The sequence below is a fragment of the Lepidochelys kempii genome, chromosome 6, assembly GCF_965140265.1.
Source record: "Lepidochelys kempii isolate rLepKem1 chromosome 6, rLepKem1.hap2, whole genome shotgun sequence".
NCBI classification, from domain to species: Eukaryota; Metazoa; Chordata; order Testudines; family Cheloniidae; genus Lepidochelys; species Lepidochelys kempii.
The window spans coordinates 86946761-86969456 of NC_133261.1; the positions used below are offsets into that span (position 1 = coordinate 86946761).

At 40.4% G+C, this 22696-nt stretch overlaps 1 protein-coding gene across 7 annotated transcripts in view; it reads right to left on the reverse strand.

Moving 5' to 3' along the window:
• BAZ1A (bromodomain adjacent to zinc finger domain 1A) overlaps window positions 1-22696 on the reverse strand; it is a 115994-nt gene that overhangs the window by 15979 nt on the left and 77319 nt on the right. For 5 of the 7 annotated variants that reach the window (XM_073349002.1, XM_073349005.1, XM_073349001.1 and 2 more), the window contains 10 exons: window positions 22071-22236; window positions 21664-21777; window positions 20213-20337; window positions 17163-17774; window positions 13355-13521; window positions 13021-13175; window positions 11942-12090; window positions 5081-5328; window positions 4764-4990; window positions 3123-3610 (listed from right to left, as the gene is read on the reverse strand). In XM_073349002.1, the coding sequence (XP_073205103.1) occupies window positions 3123-3610; window positions 4764-4990; window positions 5081-5328; window positions 11942-12090; window positions 13021-13175; window positions 13355-13521; window positions 17163-17774; window positions 20213-20337; window positions 21664-21777; window positions 22071-22236 (2451 nt within the window). The remainder of the gene's footprint in view (window positions 1-3122; window positions 3611-4763; window positions 4991-5080; window positions 5329-11941; window positions 12091-13020; window positions 13176-13354; window positions 13522-17162; window positions 17775-20212; window positions 20338-21663; window positions 21778-22070; window positions 22237-22696) is intronic. The other 2 variants (XM_073349004.1, XM_073349007.1) reach the window with 2 other exon arrangements.

Below are 22696 nucleotides of genomic sequence, written 5' to 3' on the forward strand. Positions count from 1 at the left end.
AAGTCCTTCACCATGTTTTGGACCTCCATGGGAAACTCCGAAGCATGCAACCATGACTCACTGTTTAGATTAAAAGAAAAGGAGTACTTGTGGCACCTTAGAGACTAACCAAATAAATTGGTTTGGTTAGTCTCTAAGGTGCCACAAGTACTCCTTTTCTTTTTGCGAATACAGACTAACATAACTGTTACTCTGAAACCTCTTTAGGTTAAGTTTTTGTCACAATTATTTTTAGTAAAAAGTCATGGACAGGTAGCAGTCAATCAACAGTAATTCGCAGAAGCCCAAGCCCTGCCACCCAAGGCTTATCCCGCTGTGCACGGCTAAAGTTGCAGAAGTCATCAAAAATCAAATCCATGACAGACTCATAGCCTTACTTATGGTGCATCACAGTGGCCTGTCTGCTGCACCAACCGCTGAATGCAGAAGTGCAGTTCTGGCCACCAACTTACCCTCTTCACTCAGAGCCTGGAAATGAGCTCTGTTCTGCTGCGAGTCTGTGAATTCCGAATGAGAGAGTCATACTTAGCCAACAGCACTTGATGGTTTGCTATTCTGAAATGAAGGCTAGTGGATGTTGGGAAGAAAGGTTTTCACAAGTCAGATGTTTGGGCTTCTTGTCAGGAGTAGATTTAATATGATGTTGTCTAGGTCAATGGTTCTCAAACTTATTTGAATGCGCCCTCCTTCTTTGTATCTCTAGTAGTTTATGCCCCTGCGCCACACAAGTATGTATAAAAACCCCCCCACAACATGCAACTCTTACTAAATATTAAAACCATCAAGGCAACAATTCATTTTAATAAGAGCAAAAGCAAAACTGTAATTGTGATTGATGTTTACAATTAAATGGATTAATGTACAGATGGCAACGACTTAGTATAATGCTATGGAAGCTGAACAGAAATCCATCAAAATGCACAGCACCATCTAGAGCACAGTTGGTCCGCAAACCATGGGGCACACCCCCCTAGGGAGGCATGAGGGAATGTTCAGGGTCGGAGGGTGGTGCAGTGGAGCCTGGGCCAGCCCCCATGGGGGGTGGGGAGGGAGTGCCACCCAGCCCTGCTCCACTGCCAGCTCTGCTCCAGCCCTGTCCCCAGCTGTGGTCCCACACCAGACTCTGCTCCCAGCCTCGGCCCCCTGACTGTGGCCTGGCAGTGGCTCTGGACCGCGGCGCCATTCCTGGTCCTGGGGGGAGGGTGTAGACAGGGGTAAGAGGGGGGGCATGACCCTACAAAGTTTGGGGATCACTGATCTAAAGTCAAATGCACAGTACCATCTGAGGACCTGATATGTCTGGAGGAATAAGCTTTGCTAGTTATTCATTGCTGTGGGTAAATTGTGTGCATTAAAATTTTTTTCCCCTAAAGCTTCTCACATACAGAATACATATTGCCCCCAAGTTTGAGAACCTCTGCTCTATACTAGTATTCCAGTCATGAGATTTATCCCACCAAGTCTCTGTGATGCATGTTACATCATGATTTTGCTTATGTATGAAGACTTCCAGTTCTTCCTGTTTATTCCCCATACTTCTTGCATTGTATACTTACATACAAGATGTTGAGATTCCCCCCATTGTTTTCCCTCGTTAAACCTGTGAACCTATTGTAATTTTCCATTCCCCACCCCCAAAACTTCCAGCCCTCTGTCAAGATCACCTTTCATACTTACCTGTAGGGTTTTGTCACCCTGCCTCCTTTTAACTTAGTTTAAAGCCCTCCTTACTATGTTAGTAAGCACCTCAAGATACTCTTCCCCTTCATCAGGGAAAGAGATTGGGGAAGGAGGACTGCTGTGGACCCTAACAGCATCCCACCATGGTCAAGGAAGTCAAAGCCCTCCTGTTATCAGCATCTGTACAGCCAGGCACTCATCTCCAGGATATATCTATCCCTGCCCAAACCCCTATCCTCAACCGACAGGATTGATGAGAATACCACTTTCACCCTCATTCCCAGAGCCCTATTGTAATCACTACTGATCTGCTCAAGGTCATACCCTGACAGTATGACCAGCAGCTTTCATTTTGGGAGACCCAGTTTCAATAATATAGCCCCCCAAACACAATTCTCAGTTTGGTTCAGTCCCATATGTATATCAAGGCCACATATCTGAACTGTGCTACAGCCTTGCTGAAATACAGTACAAAGTCAGTAGTGACCTAATGAAGATCACGTCAGGCACATTAGGATAAAAGAGGAGGAATCTAGGAAGCTCAATATAAAAATATACTTTTTAAAAATGTGTATAACCAAGAAAACAGTTAAAAAAACCCCAAAACAGCAGCTCATACATAAAGGGTTAAATAGAGCATCTATCTACTACACGGTTATAGCAGAGTCCTCTCTTACAGTCTGAACTACCATTTTTCTATCCTACAAATACAACTAATTCAGAGAACAGTTACTCTGCTTTCTGATCGGGAAGGACTAGCAGAGTATTGGCTACAGGATAAGCAGAGACACCTAATGGTGAAGGTCTGAAATGGTACAAAATGCCACACAAAACATTCACATTTTTTATTGCCACTCTTGCTAATTTGCAGTCTTTTGTCACATATAAGGTCTTTTTGTGGCATTGTGGCTTTCCAAATATTTGTCTCATTGAGTGTTTTGGATCATCTCTCCAAAGGTTATCAGCTTACATTTTTCTAGGCTGAATCTCTTTGTTACCCATATTCCTAATTTCATTGTCCCATTATTTCTGTGTCCTCCATGGTTTACTTGATAGTTATTATTAGGATTTGCTATATTTAAAGATTTAGTATTTGCCTTTTTTTTTTTTTTTTTAGCAGTTACATATGGAGTACACTCATGGTCAGTCTATCATCACTTCCAGTTCACTAACTAGAAAGCCCCCCACATTAAGTGAAAACACTAAATTAACACTTGTGCCATGGATCTGATCACTCAGTTTGACAGGTTAATTCATAGTACTGAAGGATTAGTGACAGAAATGTGCAGTGGCAACAGGTTAATTTTCAATGGAACCGACTTGTAGATTGTAAGAATTTTTCCATATAATCATTTGTCAATAAGTACCTAAAAACCCTAACCTTCCCCCTCTCCACCATTTAAGGAGTAGCTTTAACTTTTTCCTAGCAAAGCTTTTCTAACCTGTGGATTGTCGTTTCCTGCCTCTTCTCTTAGATTCACTATTCTGAAGAGGAAACTTCTGTGTAGAAACTGGAGGAGATCTTCTAAGTCGTTCACGTGAGTCTGTGGTGGCAACAATTCTGAAGCCAAGAGAAGGACTGTTCTCTGATGTACTATCAGCAGTCTTCTTTCCTCTACGTCGTCTTCGAGGACTGAGTAATTCCACAAATACATCTGCTTGTAATGAGCCTTGACTCTGACGAGTAGTACGGCTGTGCAGTCTTAAAGAAGGTTTTCTTACTGATGGAGGGGCTGACTTTATCTTTCTTATCCCCCTTCCAGTAACTCTGGACGAAGTTTCAGTTTGCTTAGGTGTATTCTGCTGACTCCGAGAAGCATATCTTCCACTAGCCTGACGCTGGCTGCTCCGACTTGAAAAGGGGTTGTTGAGTTTAGCTGCTCTCATTTTTAATGGAAGTTTGACTTGTGGTCTTCCTTGTTTTGATGGGCTGTAAAAATGTAAGTACATAGCAGTATTGTACAAATCGCTACTTCTAACTATTCTAAACTCCTACTCCCCTCTTCTCCTCAAGGGTTCTAATTCAGTACCTAATTTCTGTTTAACAAGACAGAAAACTGGCTTCCACTGAAGCTGGCATCCAACTAGCATTCTTAAATATTGCTCTGTGGAGTTCTCTAAAATCAAATGCTCTGTGCAGCATGGAGTAAAAAGAGATTGTGAAAGCCTAGTCAGCCCAACAGCTTAATATTAGAAATGTGCTGTCTGAAGAGATCCCTGGGTTCTATTCTTTAAACTGGCTCCTTGTTTCTTGAGGAAACGGTTTGCTAGTAATACACAGGAATCTCATCTCCACATAAATAAGCTGCAGAGATGACAGATTCTAACAAAGTCCTGTCCAGTCCTTGGGTCTGCCATAATGCCCTCACAAGGCAAGATCAAGATTAGAGAAGGGAGATCCAAGAGACACTATTTGGCAGTTGATGGTCCCATGGAAGTGTATGTTCTTTCAAATGATTAACCCCCAACTTATGGGGATAGGATGTAACTCCTCTAATTCATACTCAAATGCAAATGACTATCGAGAAAAAAAGCGTTGCCTTGGTCACAAGCTCCCTTTAAGCTACATTGATTTGTGACACAAATTCATCTATTTACTGGATTTTTCAAACTGCATGTTTACTTGGCCCTATTACACGCCCCTAGAATTCTCCCTTTGGAGAGAACCTTTTTGTTTTCTTTACTATCCAGTTCTCACCATGTCCATCTAGTCCCTTGAAACTCACAGTATCTGAAATTTGGGAATTAAATTTTCTGAACAGCACCTCTCTTGAATACCAATACATCTTTGTGGCTTAAGAATGAGCAGACACCCCATAGTTAGTGACCACAGGTGGTATCCTATCAAATACACATTAATAAGAGTGTATTTTCATCCCTAGGAGTGGATATTTATGCACATAACACCAATAAACCAAACGCTGAGGGCCAAGGTCACCACTGACCTATGTGTCTGCAACTCTTTCAGTTGGTAAGCTCTTTGAGACAAAGACCACATACTTCTGTCTTGTAGAACACTAAGCACACTTAATCAATCAGAATAATAGTGTTAAATGGTAACAGTTCTTATGGCCCCGACTTACCTCATTTCTTCCTCCTCTTGCGATTCATCATCTTCCTCTTGTTCCTCCTCATAATCCTCTTCCTCACTTTGTCCCACTTCCCCATAGTAAGTCTCTTCCTCCTCTTCTTCAAACTGTTCTGAAGCCTCTTCATCACTTTCCATAGAAGGTCTCTGCCTAGAGGAGAGGCGTCTAGAACGTTGTTTTGGTCGGCACTCTGGACAAAACCAGTCTCCTTCAGGAATGGCCTGGTAATATACAAATATGCATTACTGAGGTGCCATCGGTCTTAAGCCTTACCTGAATTCTGGATTTTCAAAAGCTTTTTCTTCAGGCACCTTGAGCTTGGGCCTGATACAGTAGATATGATAACCTCGATCACAGCCATCACAGAGCACCATGCTTTCCGCGTCACCTTTCTTTCGGCACATCTTACAGCGAGCATTTAGAATGGACTTAGACCAGATAACGCTTCGATCCAATGTGGAGAGATGTAGAAAGACTTGAGACAGGCTGCCAGAAGAAAGAAGAGATTCTCTCCAGCGGTCCAGGACTGTTTTATATGAACGTCCACCATCACTGGCATCTTGTATTACAGGAAGGAAACAGAAATTACTTATACAAACATCCAGGTTCACTCTAGACTGAAGATTCTATGTATCTGAACTGCTACTCATGGGTAAAGGCTACTTTTCATGTGATAAAATAGGAAGCAGCACCCAAGGAGCATTCCCATTCATTTCTTAACCCTTCAGTGTCAGGGATTTCCTGGCTTATATCCTGGCACAAGAGTTTAGTGCAAACCTGTGAACAATAAAGTTTCACCTTTGGATTTCACCCTTGAACACCAAGCTGATGTCAACACATGATGTGACTTTTCATGTCAAGTGTCTTGCTTTGGTGTCAGATTTGAAATCCAAGAGATTCTTAAACCAAAAGAATGAAAATTCTCCAACACACAGGCACTAAATAAATTAAAAGTAACTGGAAATACTTTTTTTTTTTTTTTGTTTAAACCCAGATAGTTACAGGTCAAAGAGGAAGTAAAAAAAGTTACTGCAGTTGCTCAGCACTGATGTTTATACAGTAACTCCGTTTTCTCATTAAAAAACCTAAATCACGAACCCCAAATTTGAAAAAATGAAGTCAGTAAATACAAGTTGCATGGTCCTATACTGCATGAAGAAGAGAGAATCAGCTAGATGGACAGCACTCATGTTTTTTCTAAAAAAACAAAGAAAACCCACCCAGATATACCACGGATCCCAGGCCCTGCAACGTTCCCCTTTACAATTCTTTCTGTGGAAGACATATAAATTGTGGCTTTTGGAAGAGTTCAGAGTGGGTAAGAAAAAAGTTATGTCCTACTTGGCTGCTTCTTCCCTACAGGTGCAGTAGAGGTGAGGTCTGAATCTGTCCCTGAGATTTTAAATGACCAACAAGCTGTCTGGAAATTTATGGAAACTACATTGTCAGAAGACTGCCCCGCTACTGTTACGAACCGTCATGTCAACACAGACAAGTGGATCTGTCTAGACTAGTGCCATAGTGGAAGAATTGTTAGCCAATAACCTAGAACAGGAAGGAAGGCAATGTATATGGTTATCCAGGATTACGTCTGTTTGTTAGTGGACCACCAACTACGATAAACTTCCTGATAATGAAGATTAACATGCTGCTAAAAAAGAAGCAAGCTCCTCCCCAGTGTTGAAAGAAGCAGTCTGGAAAACTGTAAGCAGAGCAAAGCCAGTATGTCACTACTAAAGTGCATGATTATGCCACCTACGTTGCCAGTCACGGAGTGGCTACAGGAATGGTCTGCAGTTCAGCTGCTGGCAAAGCAACTTCTCCCCAGGGACAGAAGTCCCAACCGTACCCTCTTATTTACTAGGTCATGTCGAGGTTAAATGTTCTTCATCCGAGGCCCTCCCTTTCTTCCCACCCAGCATCTGGTATTAGAGTGTGGCTCCTCCTAGCACTGCCTATATTTATGTTAAACTTCCAGTTTAGACACTGGTTGCGAGAAAAGGCAGAAACTAAAGCCCTGCAATGACTATACAAATATAGAAAGAGAGACTCTCTCGCCACCCAGCGAGGAGACAGGAAGAGTTTAAGATAGGGAAGCTGGGCAAAAGTTAAAAGCAGTGGTTAAAAGGACTCGAGATCTGGGTTCAGTGCCCAGCTCTGCCACAGATTTCATGTGACCAGTTAAGTCATTTTTATCATAGAGTCCCAGTTCCCTTTGTGTAGCAGCTTTTTCCTCCTACCCTTTGTCTATTCAGATTGTCAACTCTTTGGGGAAAAAGGATATTCTTTTCCTATGCCTTTACAGAGAAAGTGTGGGACCTCCTGAGCTCAGTTGAGGCCATTAGGTCCAACTGCACTAGATAACTTGTTTGATAAATCCATATTGTCACATGTCAGTAACAATGTGTTCAGGGAACAGTTTTCTATTTCAAAAAGTTTCAAGGAAGGGTTCCTATGTAATCATATTATGTTGTAGATTTTTATGTTGCTCAGACAGTAAAAAATAAACTAACAAGTTTTGCTTCTATGAACTTGTACAGATTTCTACATCAAAATCCTTCTGACTCCGACTTCCTTCTGACTCTGCCAAAAAAGTAAAACATTTTGCCCTTAAAATTATTTTTATTTTACCTCAAGCACCATTTAGATGTGCAGGAAGAAATAGTCTTATGATTTCAGAGCTCTACTCCCTCATTCTATGCAAGTGACAATAGAATTATCAACATGTCAAGAAAAAAAAGTGACAAAATATTTCAATTTTTTCTAACTCTTAAAAATACAGAACATTTTTTAAATTTACCATCTTTCTGACTAGACTGGTCTTCCTCCCTCTTCCTCTTTTTATCCCCCCTTTGGTTCCTTTTATTATCTTCTGCATCACCTAATGTTAAATTTGTAAAGTTATTTCAAGCAACTTTTTAATTAACAGTTGAAAACCACTGTTCTACCATAAGGGGAAAGCTTATCAGACAGAACTTTCTCAGGGGCTGGTCTGAGACTGGAGCAGAAGTTGTTGAGGTTTGTGATGCTTCACAAGCACAAGGCACACTTCTTTGACCTTGCCAATTTTAACACATATATATAGCAAGGTATACATTTAAAGACAAAAACCAAACCCCTACGCTGCACACAAAATTCTCCCTCAGGGAAGGGGCGGGGGAATGAACCGCATGTGACAGATGCTAGTCATATCACTGACTGCACTATGGAAGGTGTGCTCAGGTACTGTGGTTCTGAGGGATGTATAAAACAGTACAGCATATTGCGTGCTGAAAGGAGGGGAAAAAAAAGCTAAAGTATCAAAAATCTAGGAATTAAAAAAAGGGACAAGAATGGCATTGAGAGGAAGGAGAAAATAGATAAAGAGTGCAAAATAGAACTGTAACAAACAGTTGTTTGTGCAAAGGGGAGGTGAAAGCTCCTATCCACCAATCGCAAAGAGGCTCCAACAATAAAAATAAAAGGTTGGGAACCAATGAACTAGAGTCACGCCTTGCATATAGAAATGTAGAAAAATAATGACTAGACTGTATTTGAGAGGGAATTCTATAGTTGTATGAGAGACAGTGTGGCCCAGTGACAGAACACTGGACTGGGATTCAGGAGACCTGATTTCTATTCCTGGCTCTGTCACTGGCCTACAGGATGTCCTTGGGCAAATCATTTCACCACTCTGTGCTTGAGTTTCCCCATCTATAAAATGGGGATGATACTCACCTCCTTTGTAAAGCACTAAGATCTACTGATAGAAAGCGCTATATATGAGTGCTTAAAAAAAAAAGCATTTAAGCAGCCAACAACCCCACTTCTTCCATCAAAAGACCTATTGCCGGGGGGGGGGGGGGGAGGGAGAAGAGAGATTTTCAGATCTTTCAATATAGAATTTTTGCAAGCGCAACTGTGTACAACAGAAGGGACAACCACCCTTCTCTGGTACTGGAATTCTCTCTAGTATTCTTGGGTTAATTTTGTCCATATGCTGGACCAACAACAACAACACAACAAATTTTTGTACAAGTCCCATCACTGCACAACAGCCAATATATAATGCAGTGTAGCTTCAAAACCAATTTGTTGTTTAATCTAGCTGCCAAACTGAAAGATGAGCAACTAACGAGCAATCTGCCGAGCACTCCTATAGATGGTACTGTTTCCTGCATTTCCTAAATTCCCCTTTGAATTTTGTTACTCTGTCAGTCACTCTCTGCTGCTCCACTCGTGTGTTGTGTGCCTACTGCCGATCTCAATTTTCTATAATCAGTGGTAGAGTTCTCTTTGCAGCCTGGTGCACACATTGAACACAAAAGAACAGAGCTGAGCATCTCGTCATTCAACTTCTGTGCCGGTTTCCTTTGTCTACTGTACACCCCGGAGGCTGCAAGAAGTAAAACTGGCAGTGATCATAGTAAATTTCACTCTGAAATTCCTTCAGTGCTCATAAAGCACTATGGATGGGAGAGTAGGAGAGGTAGAAATTGAGCCAAGGGTAAAAACTGTTTTTCAAATGTGGCTCCAATTCCTAATGAGAACAGGAACTAAAACAAAGGGGAAGATAAAGGAGCAGGGAAATGGAAAGAAGAAATGGCAAAAGGGAAAACAAAAAAAGTGAAGGGATTCTACTGTAACTTGTTTGTTTTAGAAGAATGGAGGGGTCCTATTCTTACAAAAAGTTCACCCCAGGAAGCTCTCCTGTACATAAAGCTCCACGGCTTCCAGCATTTTTCCCATCAAAACTAATTAAACCTGCTGAAATGGAGCTCAAATAACCAACCTTTTCAAGAGATGATTCAATCTTAGTTATCCGATTGCATTTTCCCTTTATTCTTTTAGACCTGGCCCTACAAACCAGGCTTGTTTTATCTTCTTAAAGCAGTGTTAGCTTTTTTTCCTTTTTTCCTGGTTAGAATTCTTTAAAAAATGAGCAGGCTTTGTTCTAGAACATCTTAGCTTGGTTTATATATAAAGTAACTGCAACAAAATGACTTTTCTGTGCACAAGGGCCACCTGACCAAAAATACCAAGTGGCCCTGTGTCTTGTGGGTTGACAAGAAAGCTTGTGGAGTAAAATATAGCATCACTTTGCCAAGGCAGACTCTGATACAGAATTCGGTGAGATTGGTTGGTGTATACAATTTCTGTGCCAGTATAAACTATTTCAGTTGGGGGGGGGGGAGGTGTTGCTGTAATATAGTTAGAACAGTACAATTTCCCTCTCCCTCCTGCCCAGTGTGGATGCAATTATACCAATATAAAAAGGTGCCTTATATTAGTACAATATATTCCCCTTCCCTGCATGGAAATAAGCTATATTGGCATAATAGTTCCATACTGGGGTGGTGTGGGGTCTGTAGTGCTTTAACAATACCAGTTTAGTTAAATCAGTATGGCTACTGTTTTAAGTTGGCATGGTCTTGAAAGGAGAAGTAAGGACATAGGAGATTTAAGGCCTGCCACTTGGACAAGCCTGCTATCCTACAACACTATTAGATTTCTTTGTAAGACAACAGAACAAACCTGTATGAAATCACGATTCCTACCCTCTTCCCCCCCCAAATCTAACCATTAGGACTATGGAAAACTGGGAACAAAGAAAACAGAATATTTAAGTAATCAATAAAGTGTACTCTCAAATGTATATGGGACTAAAGCTGAGCAAAAATTTTTGGTCAGATAGTTTTTGCTGAAAAATGCCATTTCAGGGCAAATAAACTATTCATAAATTTGACAAGTGGTTTTGGCTAAAACAAAAAACAAACACCATTGACATTTTCAAAATGAAATTTTTTGACTTTTCATTTCAAAACCATGTTTTGTTTAAAAATTTACACAGTTAATTTTAAAAAAAACCCACCCAAAAATGTAACACTGAATGGAAAAAAATGTGGGGCGGGGGGGAGGGTGAGAGAAGAAGAGGTTTGGATCGATCAGACAAACAATGTTTGATCCAAAACACTTGACAAAATTATGCTTCTCATTGGGAAAAGTCCTTACAAGCATAAAGGCTGCAGAACTAAAAAGTATTTAGCTTAATTTCGGTAACTAGGCACTTCAGTTTTTTTCCTAAAATTTCTAAGGAACAATTTAGAAGATAAATTACTTTAACAGGGATTCTCTGAAGAAGGAAAAGAATATGATAAAGCAAACAAACAAAAAAAGGGGGGGGGGGGAATCTATGAAAATGTTGTGATTTGCCAAGTAGGATAAGCTTGTTTATGTGTTTGTATCACCTTTGTATTGAGAGTTATAGATATGTATGGTATATCTGTATTTCAAACTTGTGCTGTGCATCTGGGTGATCTCCCCAGACAGACTGGCATCAGCACTGCCTAGCCTGTTCAATGGCCCATCAAGGGTCATCAACTGTACAATGAACCCACTGAAAAGTACCAGGGAATACATCTTATGAGTCAGCAAGGCATGTGATATGCCTATGGACAGAGAACTTTAAGGCTTTTCCATGCCATGTGCTGGGCAGCTTGTGTTTAGGACAAAGGAAGTAACAAGCCACATAGCAAAAGACTATAAAAGGCAGCTCTATCATCTCTATTTGGTCTTCATTCCTGCTTCTTACCTCTGGAGTAACAAACTGAAGCTCTGAACAAAGGACTGAATGACCCCATCCAAGCTGGGGATGTGTTCCAGAGGGACTTTCAAGCCAGCAAACTCACCAAATACTCCTAAGAACTTGACATATGGACTTTGAAATCTCTGTATGTATCTGACTGCTTCATCATTTAACAACTCTCTTCTTGGTGTCTCTTTTATAATAAACCTTTAGTTTTAGATGCTAAAGGATTGGCTGGCAGTGTGGTATATTGGATAAGATCCAACCTAATATTGACCTGGCAATGTGGCTGGCCCTTTGGGGTTCAAATTCCCTAGAGTACACACTAGAGGCCACATGGCCCAAGAGCAGAAACTATAGAAAGTATTTGGGGAACTTGAACATTCCCCAGTGTTCCACAGATGCACAGCAGTAATTGCTGTAAAATAACCACTTCTTGAATATTTTTATTTTCACAATGTTCATGGAAAGGTGTTAGTTATGTGTTATTTTGTCCTGGTATAGTATCACCAAAACACTTCATGAAAGAAATAAAAAAAAAATCTGTTTCTCTTCAAAAAAAATTGAATACAGAAATGAAGCTGTGGTATCAAGATTAAATGCTTACCAAGTGGTGCTTTGAGGAACCTGCGCTCGATGCCTTGCTCTATCTGAAGCAGTGCAGATGCCAAGTAATGGACCACATTATTAACTGGCTGCGGAGTGCTTGTATTTGTTGATGCAGTGCTTGGAGCTTCAGTTTTTAATCCAACAAGTCTACAATTTTTAAAAAAAGTTAATAGGATTTATAGGATTTTAAATGCTACACCATAGGTAACAAGAATTGGCCCCAGGAATTACATATTATATATATAAAAATATAGAAGACCGACAGTCGGTTCCCCCCTCAAATAAACAGTATAAGTTATTATAAGACTGCAGTATAGCAATGTACAACAAACCAAATACAAGAACATAAAAACTGGCCAAGCAGCTGGCTCCAGGGCCCACTGCTCAGGTGGCTCCAGGGACAGCCACACCTGTCACTGCTGGAGTGGCCCCGGGGCCATTTGCACTGGCCTCTCCTCGGGAGGTCCCAGGGACTGCCAAGCAGTGGTCTCCCCCAGGCAGCTAGAGCAGCTTAGTGGCCCCCAGGTAGCTGGTGCCGCTGGCCCCGGGGCACCCCTGCAGCCCCGCAAGATTTAATCAGGGGTATTTATACTGTAAGTCACGGGCAGGTTGGGGGGGCCGTGAATTTTTGTTTATTGCCAGTGACCTGTCCATGACTTATACTATAAATACCCTGTGACTAAATCGTAGGCTTAATTATACAGCCTTTCTATTGAGCTTTTTTCCCTGCCAAATTAAATCTGGATGCTGGTTGCCAGACAGATCAAATATGTATGTATTTTGCAACATAGTACTTGACCTATTTATTTAAACATACAAAGTAACAAACACTGTCATGCAAATACTAGAGCAAAGTTCTATAGCTCACTGGACATCAATACATTGCTTAAAAACACTGATATTTTTAATATACAAAATGTTGGTTCACAGAATTTATCAAAAGTTATGGCAGTTAGTTTAGCAAGGTGGTGATGTGCAAAAAGTCAACCTACACAAAAATCCCATAACAGACATGGAAAACCACCATTTCAAGATTGGTAAAGAAAAGATATTTGCTATTTAAATCCCAGCTCTTACCTGTCTTTTAAAATAAATTTGGCTTGATCATCTGTTTCCATTTCTTCAACATCCTCATTCACAGTTTTAATGATACCATTTTCCTTGTTTTCCTCATTTAGCAGCTCATACTGCCCATTTTCTAAGGCTGCTCTCCAAGATTGCCTGTCTGTAACCTGAAGAAAACATGAATGAGAGCCTGCAGACTTCTGGTTGTGCAAATAATTGTACACATTTAACTTGAATTTCAAATTAAATGAGAAGAGCGTGCAGAGTTCTTGTTCAGGAAAAAGAGTGAGCAGCACTGTTTGGTTCCTAGAAATACCACTTTCCATGAAAGACTATAATGTAATACCTTAATTGCCCCCAGTGTTCCTTGATAGATTCTGTCTTCAATGTCCAAAAGAAAGTCTCTAAGTCTCAGTTCAAGCTGCTTTTCTGCAGACATTTGAAATGTATCATGTGCATTCTGTATTCTTCCCCGCCCTGATGAAAGAGGTTTGTTGTCACTTTGAGGTTTGTCTGCAATAACCAATACGCTTTTTGTTAGGGCTTTCTATTTCTTAAGTGACCAGAAAATGGACTTTCCATAAATAGGATTATTATTAACAAAAAGTAGTAGTTCTTTAAAATACTTTCTAATAATGAGAGGTATCTCAGTATTGAGTTTTTCATATCATAGTAGAATCTAACCCAAACCAGGATCAAATATCTACATACCCAAAGAAAGATGGATATTAACATCCAGACCGCCCTAAAGCAAGCAGATTAAAGGGATATTGTTTATTTAAAAATCACATGCCTGTCTTAAAAGCGTTTACCTACCACTTTAACAAGTAACAGCCAGTAGTCTGTGACATTACTAACTCATTTTTCACATTGTCTAGATGTTAAGTTGACACTGTCCCTTTAAAAAAGTCAAATGAAAGAGTGGGATAATAAAAGCTTTAAGATATGAAAAGAAATGTCAAACACATTATAATAATAAGAGAAGTTAAATATATGTTAAAGACTGGAAGGCACAAAAAAGTTGACAGCACACTCAAAGATTAAACCTATAGTTTGTAAAAGCATCATGGATGGCAAAAACCTTTGTTCACGGGATGTAAGGGAGTTGGGGTGGGAGCGTGCTGAGGAGAGAAGTACCCAAAACTAGGAGGCAGTCAGTCAAGAATGAACGGACAGAAGCTGTTGGTAATGGTAACTCCCTAGATTTTTTTTTTTTTGCGGGGGGAGGGGGGGAGGAGAGGGATTTCTATAGGGATGTAAAAGTTGATACAGTCTTATCAGTTTTGGTTAACAGTTAACAAATTAAACTTTGCTGCCAGCCGGAGCCCAGGACTCCACTGCCGCCCCAGGCGTGGGGGCTGGCAACTGGGGTCCCATGTAATAGCACTCCTAGTTCCCCGGTTAAAGGTTTAACTGTGTAACCGATAAAATTTTAATCGGATACAGAGTTACTTTTTTTAACCACTATTTACATCCCTAGATTTCTATTACTCTCATTTGCAAGTAATGAAACAATTTCCATACATCTCCACCAGGTACTATTACTCTAAGGTGTGTGGGGATGGTTCTCTTTTTGGCTTAGGCCTTGTGCATGAATCAAATGGCAGCCCGTGATTTGCAAAGAGATGATATTGAGAAAGTTGATAGGTACTGGAGAAACATTTTAAATTAAGGGTTATCGGGTTCTATTCTTATTTTTAAGCCAGTTGTGCGGTTGGGAAGGGGGAAGGAAGGAGGAAAACAATAAGCTGCTGCCTATAACATTTAAAGTAATACCTTGGTAGTATTTTAAATCATTTACAACATATTGTTGATCCATTCAACTGTAGGAAACGGGGGAGTTGCTAAGTTCTGTTACAATGGAATTCCAACCAAAAGTAAAATTACCATGGCTATATCTCATCACTGCAGCACAATTTGCAACTGTTTACCACAGAATTCGTTCCTTTGCTGAATAAACTGGACCAGAGTTCCTGTCCAGAGTATATGGTTTTATCATTAGCAGTAATGGGGAAAGAGGTGGAGTTTTTACACATTTATACTATAGTTTTTTTCTCTGTTTGTAAATGAAAACCTAAAACATACGCAAGGAAATAAATGTGTGTGAGAGAGACCAACATCCATTTATATCAGGGGCACCTCTCACATGGACATTAGCTAGATGAGGCACACATCTATTTATATGGCCCTTGTTACCAAAAAGTCATCTAAAGAGTAAAAAAAAAAAAAAAAAAAAAAAAAGCTTCTAGCCCTCATGTCTGCAGAGACAAGGCAAAACAATGAGTCTCCAGATGGCCTGAAACAACAACCACCCAATGGTGTTAATTCCCTTACCCCCTATTAATTTGAGTGTCAATTCCAAAGTCCAGCAGTTACATTTTATTGGTAACATTAGCTATTCTTTCATTTTAGCAGATGTAATGGAGGTAGGAGGTGGGAGTAAAGTCCATAATGCTTGGAACTGGGAGTTGATGCAGCGAAGAAAATGCAGACGGAAAAGAACAGAGGACACACACACAAAAACAAAGAAAAAGGAAGAAAAACACAAGTATGTAAGTAGCTCTGACCAGAAAGGGAAAATATTTTCCTTAGAGTGAAGAATGTGACAAGATATTAAACAAAGTTTAATTACTATATAAAGGCTCTGTTTTCCCTCTGCTCTCTTTGCAAATCTCCACTGACAACAGTGGGAGATCAGCTTTGGACTGAAGAGAATAGAAAGTGTCCTGGATGCATTTCCTGACCCACTGACTATAATTAAACAAGGAATCCAGACCACTCCTCTGAATGAGTTTGCCACCCCTACCTAGACTGTCTCAAGACAGTTCACTGTGGATAACTTCACAGGAATTTTACATAATTCAAGACTTAGTGTAGGGCTGTAGTGTAGACTTGGCCCTAAATTGGTATAACTTATGTTGCTCAGGGGTGTGAAAAAGCCTCCTCTCCCCGCCCCAAGCAACGCAAGTTTCACACTGTCCATACTGGTGCTGTCTGCTTCTTGCTGAGGTGGAGTAATTATGCCGACGGGAGAGTGCTCTCCCATCAGCATAACGCGTCTTCACCAGATGTGCTATAGCAGCATCGGTGCAGGTACACCGATGTAGCGCTGCAATGTAGACTTGCCCTAAATGACACACTTTGAAGATACCACTGAAAGTTTCCTTTTCAGTTAAAAAATTTCTGCAAAAAACAACTTCAAACAAATTTACTACGTTTTTTGAAGTATACACAAGACACAGCCTTTACTTGTATCAGTGATATATGCAACTGTGTTGTTGGTAGAAAAAATGAGGCTTACATATAGATATACTAAGCACAAAAAAATTGTTCAATAGTTTCAAGGAAGCTTCCAAATTTGACACACACAAAAGCAATGTTATTCTTCAGAAAAAGCTACACTTGTAGGGAGGATGTGTCAACATGTGTATAGAAACTTCTGCACTGTTAAGCCTGTGCATGTCACACAAAGGGTAGCACAGTTAGGTCTTTGTGCCAAATTCTTGGGAAAAAGCAATCAGGCAACATATCATTGTTTACTCTATTCATATTAATCAGTTCTGCACAGGTTTTGAATTATTTCACACATCATCATATGAAAAGCCATCCCCCCAGCCAAGTCAAAGTAATAGTAGAGGACACAAGGAGAGGTGATTGTCTTCAGAGGCAGACCAACTTGTCTTTTCTTTCAGAGCAGAAATATTGAGATATCATCAAGATACTGAAAATGAACTCATGTCAGATACCAGTGTTCAGGATCTACCATCTATACCAAAGTTTTCTTTTACTTTTAAGATTCCCTTGCCTTTTTCCTAGTTATGCATGCTGTAGCTAGCTTCTTCCCAGGTGCGTATAGCTAAAGACTTTGTTAAAAGACCAACAATAGCAACTCTGATTTATGAAACAACATCGAAAAAATAGTGAAGCCACTACCCTTCCACTGAGACACCCATGCAATACATTATCCATCACAAAAATACACTGAAACCTTGTTTCTGAAAAGCAAATAGTTCAGTTGCTAAGACATTTGGTAGAATTATTTAATCACTTTATAGGAGATTCTAATAAGAATGACAAGCTCTTATAATGCTACTCTGAAATCAATTGTGAAAGCAAATTAAGATCAAATACATTTGGAAGAAGTTGCCCTTTACCTGGAATATGGAATTTTTCCACAGGAAAACTGTTTAGTTGTTCATATATTCTATTTTTCTCTTGTAACAGAGTTTCTTTTAAGGCACTCTCCCTATGTCCTCGGGAATTCAGAGCCTCTAGCAGTTGATCCAGTTGTTCCCGAGAATCGTAAAAGCACCAGCGGTTTGGCTTATATACTGGTCTTGGCACCTCTACAGCAATACTGGCATATGAATCTTGGTCAATATTGGAGGTAGATTCAGACGACTTCAAAGACTCTCCAGTTTTAGTGGATACCTGAAGTTCGTTTGTGATGAGAGACTGTATGCTATTCTGAAAGGAAGAGGGTCGTGGCAATAACATGTCTTCCGTGAGACCAGAATAGTCCTCTTCTATAAACAATCCAGGAACGGAGGGGAAAATCCAGTAGCGTCGGTACATGCGGTCACGACCCAGTGGAGAGATATTGGTGCAGGCTGTAGCATTCTGAATCTTTTCTATAAGTTCCTTCTCTTTCTTTTGTTGCTCCCATTTTAAAGCTTCTTCCTCCTCAGCAGTAAGAGGTTCACTCTTTTCACAAGAAGTCTCGTCTTGCCTCGTAAATTCCTTAAGTCCATTTTGCCCTCTCTTACCTAAAAATGAAAGGAAGAAAACTGATAGTACTGTACTTGTAACCTCTGTCATTAGCTTAGATCAGTGGTCACCAACCTATCTATAGGTTGATCCTGGGAACTCTCCCAGTCGATTGCAATCTCTGGTGCTGTAGCAGGGCTGCCGCTAAGGCAGGCTCCCTGCCTGCTGTGGCTCCACACCACTCCTGGAAGCGGCCAGCACGCCCCTGCAGATAAGGGGAGTGGGCAGAGGTCTCCATGTGCTGCTCCTGCCTGCAAGCACCGCCCCCACAGCTCCCATTGGCTGGGAATGAGGAACCGTGGCCAATGGGAGATTTAAGGGCGGTGCCTGCAAACAGAGGCAGCGCACAGAGCCATGTGCCCCCCCTCCCCGGAGCTGGGCCCTTTCCTGGAGCAGTGTGGGGCCAGGGCAGGCAGGGAGCCTGCCTTAGCCTCGCTGCCTGGGAGCCGCCCGTGCTAAGTGCTGCCCAGCAGGAGGCCGCACCCCAACCCTGATCCCCCTCCTGGAGCCAGCACCCCATACCCCCTCCTGCACCCCAACCCCCTGCCCCAGCTGACCCCCTCCCAGAGCCAGCACCCTCTCCTGCACCCCAGCCCAGAGCCCCCTCCTGCACCCAAACACCACCCCAGAGCTTGCACCCCTTACGCCCCCCCCGCCCCATACTCAGTCCAGAGCCTCCTCCCACACTGCGAATGCCTTGGCCCCAGCCCAGAGCTTGCCCCGCCCCGAAAGTGAGTGAGGGTGGGGGAGAGCAAGCAACAGAGAGAGGGGGAGATGAAGTGAGCGGGGCGGGGCTTTGGGGAAGGGGCAGGGTAGAGGGTTGCCCTTAAATTCAAAAAGTGATCTTTGGTGAGAAAAGGTTGGAGACCACTGGCTTAGAGTCTCCCACTTTCTAACAAAACTGTTGCAAATAATCAGATCATCACCACCACCACAACCACTACTGGTCAGTAGCAAGGAACAGAATCTACTTGCATGCATAGAGGAAAGGCCTGTTTATAACAGTTTCTCCTTCCAGAACCTAGACCAGGTTTTATTTATTGTTCTTTACAATTATTTATGCCATTGAGAATATAAAGGTGCTACAGATAATCTCTCACGATAGACCAAGTAAAATTGTAAGGATTTCACAGAGAGACCACCACAACAAAGTTCTGGCCTTGCATTTACTGCCATGAGATCTACTTTAAAAAAAACAAAAACAAAAACAAAAAAAAACAAACACAACCCAGAAACCAAACACACACTGTATACAAACAAAATTTCAATCCCAGTTAAATTACTTTATCCTGAACAAATTTTTCATATACTACCTGTATTTTCAACGTGGACTCACTGAAAACATTCCAGTATATGTTTTAATGAGTAAAATTGTAGTAAAAAGTCAAAGACCCTGCCAGCAACAGAGGCTGAGATAGTTAAATTGGAAAGAAGAACTTGATGCTGAAACAAATGACAGGGAATCTGCATTTCATTCCTGGCTTTTACATAGACTTCCTGTGTAATTGTCCTCAGTTTCCTCCATTTGTAAAATGTGGATAGAAATACTTGCCTACCATATAAGCAGAATGGTATTCTAAGGCTTAATACATCAGTGTTTAAAAAAAATTTAATTTTCGCAAACATTTGTGATGATCATATCTCAACATCCAATGGAAAGCACTACAGAATTAAAAGCATTATAAAAAGACTCAGAATTCCTATTCCATGTATCAATGGAGGTCCAAAATCACCACGGGGTTTCAGAAGCAAAGAGTCTCGCACAAAGCCCTTGGAGGTAAAAAATGTCCATCCAAGAGGAACAGCAAAAGTTAGACAACTCTTTCTCCCCTGGAGGCCCCACAGACGGCCTGTAAGCCACAGTGTTGCATGATTCAGTGCATCTCACTTACTGTCCCTCCTAGATGAATTCCTCGGAAGCTCCTTAGGGGGAGATTAAAGCTGTCTGCCTGGGGGTAAATCTGGGCCTGGGTGCATCAGGCCTCACACCTCCCTCCATCAATAGAGTTAATTAGTTAGGTGGTATAAAATCACCTTAAAAAACACTATGGCTATTGGTTTCTTAAATTCTACAAAAGATGAAGTGCCTGAATCAGCCACCATTAGAGATTCATGTAGAGCCAGTCAAGTGGAGTACTAATAACTAACAGTTTTTCAAGCCACAGCCTATCTCCTGTCTTTCAGGCAGACACAGACACACAAAACAAAGAGAGTCCAGATGGCAACCAGAGAAGACAAAGAGGAATAGAACCACTAGAGAATATAGGACAGAGCTAAAAGAGGGATCAAACCAGCTCAATTCGTTTATTAGCTCATTATGATTTAGGTCTTTTTTCTTTACATTTACAATGAAGGCTAATGCTTTTTGAACTAGAAAATTAAAAATTCACCGAATTGTTGGTTTATGCATACATACACACACAAATTTATTTTTTACCTCTTCTTCCTTTTTTGTTTGGTCCTGGTTCTTCCTCATCCTCTGTCACTGTGTCCACGTCTTGTTCCTTCTGCTCAATTTCTTTGCTCTCTGTACTGGTATCAAGGTCTTCCCGTTCCTCTTCCCTGATGGGAGAGTACAACAAAAGTCCATAGTCAAAGAACTGAATGGAGCTGGCAAAGAACATACAGTACATTGCAGAATGTGCTTTACAATTAGTATTTTATTATCAAAAGTTGCCCTGTAAAGAATTGCAGATGTATTTTTTCTTTTATTATGCTACTTCACTATTCCACAGAAATGACTCCATATATATTAGGAGTTCACATCCTAATGTAAGAATATAGATTGGGGGGAGAACCTTTAAAAAGATATAGGAAGTATTTCCTAGAAACCAAAATATTGAGCCATAATCACAGAAATATTGTACTAAAGCCTAATACAGGGTTTAACTAATTTTTAAATACCAGCCCAAAAATTTAAAGGCATTTTATAGCTTTAAAACCAGATCCTCATGTGGTGTACATCAGCATAGCTCTACTGAATTCAGAGCTATGCCATTTTTCCCCAGCTGACGATGTAGACTTTAAGTTTTTATTTTACATAGTTTACAGTTCCCTCTTCGAAAACTGAAAATACATTTCCCCTACCCAGATTTGTACCATTTACTAAGCAGTGATTTTTATAGGGCAGTTATTACACAGTAGGACTCCAATCTTGCAAATACTTAACATGCTTAACTTTAGAGCATACAAGCAGCAGTCCATGGGACTACTCACGTATCTAAAGTTAAGCGCATAATTTTTTGCAGGATTAGAACCTTGAAAAATACAATTTAGGGTCTTAAGGAAGGCATACTTATGCAGCAGCACATGCATGAGTCTTGCTTATGAAAATACAGGGTTCTATCAATGTAAAAACTGCAATTCTAAGGAGATATTCTAGAACAGCATGCTGGCTAAGAATCAAATATTTATGCTATAGTTCAAACAGAAGTTATGGGCTTGATGCAGAAATTACTGAATGAGGTACTTTCGCCACTTATGAAGGAGATCAAAGTAATCAACATAATGGTCCATTCTGGCCTTAAAGATCTATGACGATCTACCGTCACCCAAGTTAGTAAATTAGAAAATCAAATACCAACGTTAACCTCACAAATTGCTACTGTCAGACATCATGGCTCTACTCGCTTATAGAAAATATCTGTATTCAACAACCCTTTTCTATTATTTTTTAAAGAAAATGGTATCGTTTTATACAATCATTTTTCCTTTTGTTTCTATAATCAACATTAAAGGACCAGATTTCCCAGTGGGTATAAACTGGCATAGTTCCATTTAAGTCAAAAAGATTTACACTGCCTTAGACTCTGGTTCTATATACCGAAAACCACCATTTAAAAAGCAGGCTCAAAATTGTATTTATCATATTAGAATAACTGATCCTACCCAACAGACACTTCTGCAGCAGGATTCCTTTGCTCCTCTTCCTTCAGCTTTTCCTGTTTCTCCTTCATCTTTTGTTCTTGCTCTTTTAATCTTTCTTCCTTCCTCTTACGTATCCTAAGGATAGGGGGAATATAAAAAGCTGCAATTAACAGATAAAGAGAGTGCCTAATTTAATCTGGTTATGTCCCTTTCCTTTATAATAAACACCATAGGATGAAAATGCTAATTTAAGGCAGGAACTCATCTTTGTACAATGCCTAGCACAACAGGGCCTCGATCCCGATTAAGGCCTTAGGAGGCTGGCATAATACAAAAAACAGTAATTGTTACTTTTTCAGATCCAGCAGCTAAGTTTTTGACATAAAGGAGTCCCACCTAGTTTTATCTTGGTTATGTTCACTTCTTACCTTGCTGCTGCTGCTTCTCTTTCTTTGCGATGTTGTTCTGCCTTTAACTCTCTGAATTCCTGTTTTGCCTGTCGTAATACATCAACAGAGTCCTCAATGAAATCTCGAGTGGAGACGAGAGTCAGAAGCTTTCCACAGAGGGCATGGAGAATCTTCATCTTTTCCCCTGATAAAATTCACGTTAATAGTTTATGCTTCATTATAAAAGATGCAGAAGTACTCTTTATATAGTGAGCTTCAGGCCCAAGACAGCTTCTTACTGAAGAAATGACATATCAAATCAAGCAGACATTGTCAAATGTGCAGGGTTAAGATGAAATGCAAATTTTTTTTGTTGGCAATTGTGCCATGAGATAATTAACCAGACCAGTTTAGTTATAACCTATAGTAATGATTTTTTACTTCTTTCGTCTACTAATCTATAAAATTGCACAAATGAATTTCCAGTGTGAATTTTTCATCTACATGTTATCCTAGAAAAGTACTACACAGGCATTTTTAGTAGTACAAAGAAGTAGAAAGTATTTAGTTTTGGAAGACAGACATCTGCTAAGATTTATATTGTTTGAAGTTCACACTGGGACACACTGATAAGAAAGAAAAAATATATCTCAAAACATAGAAGC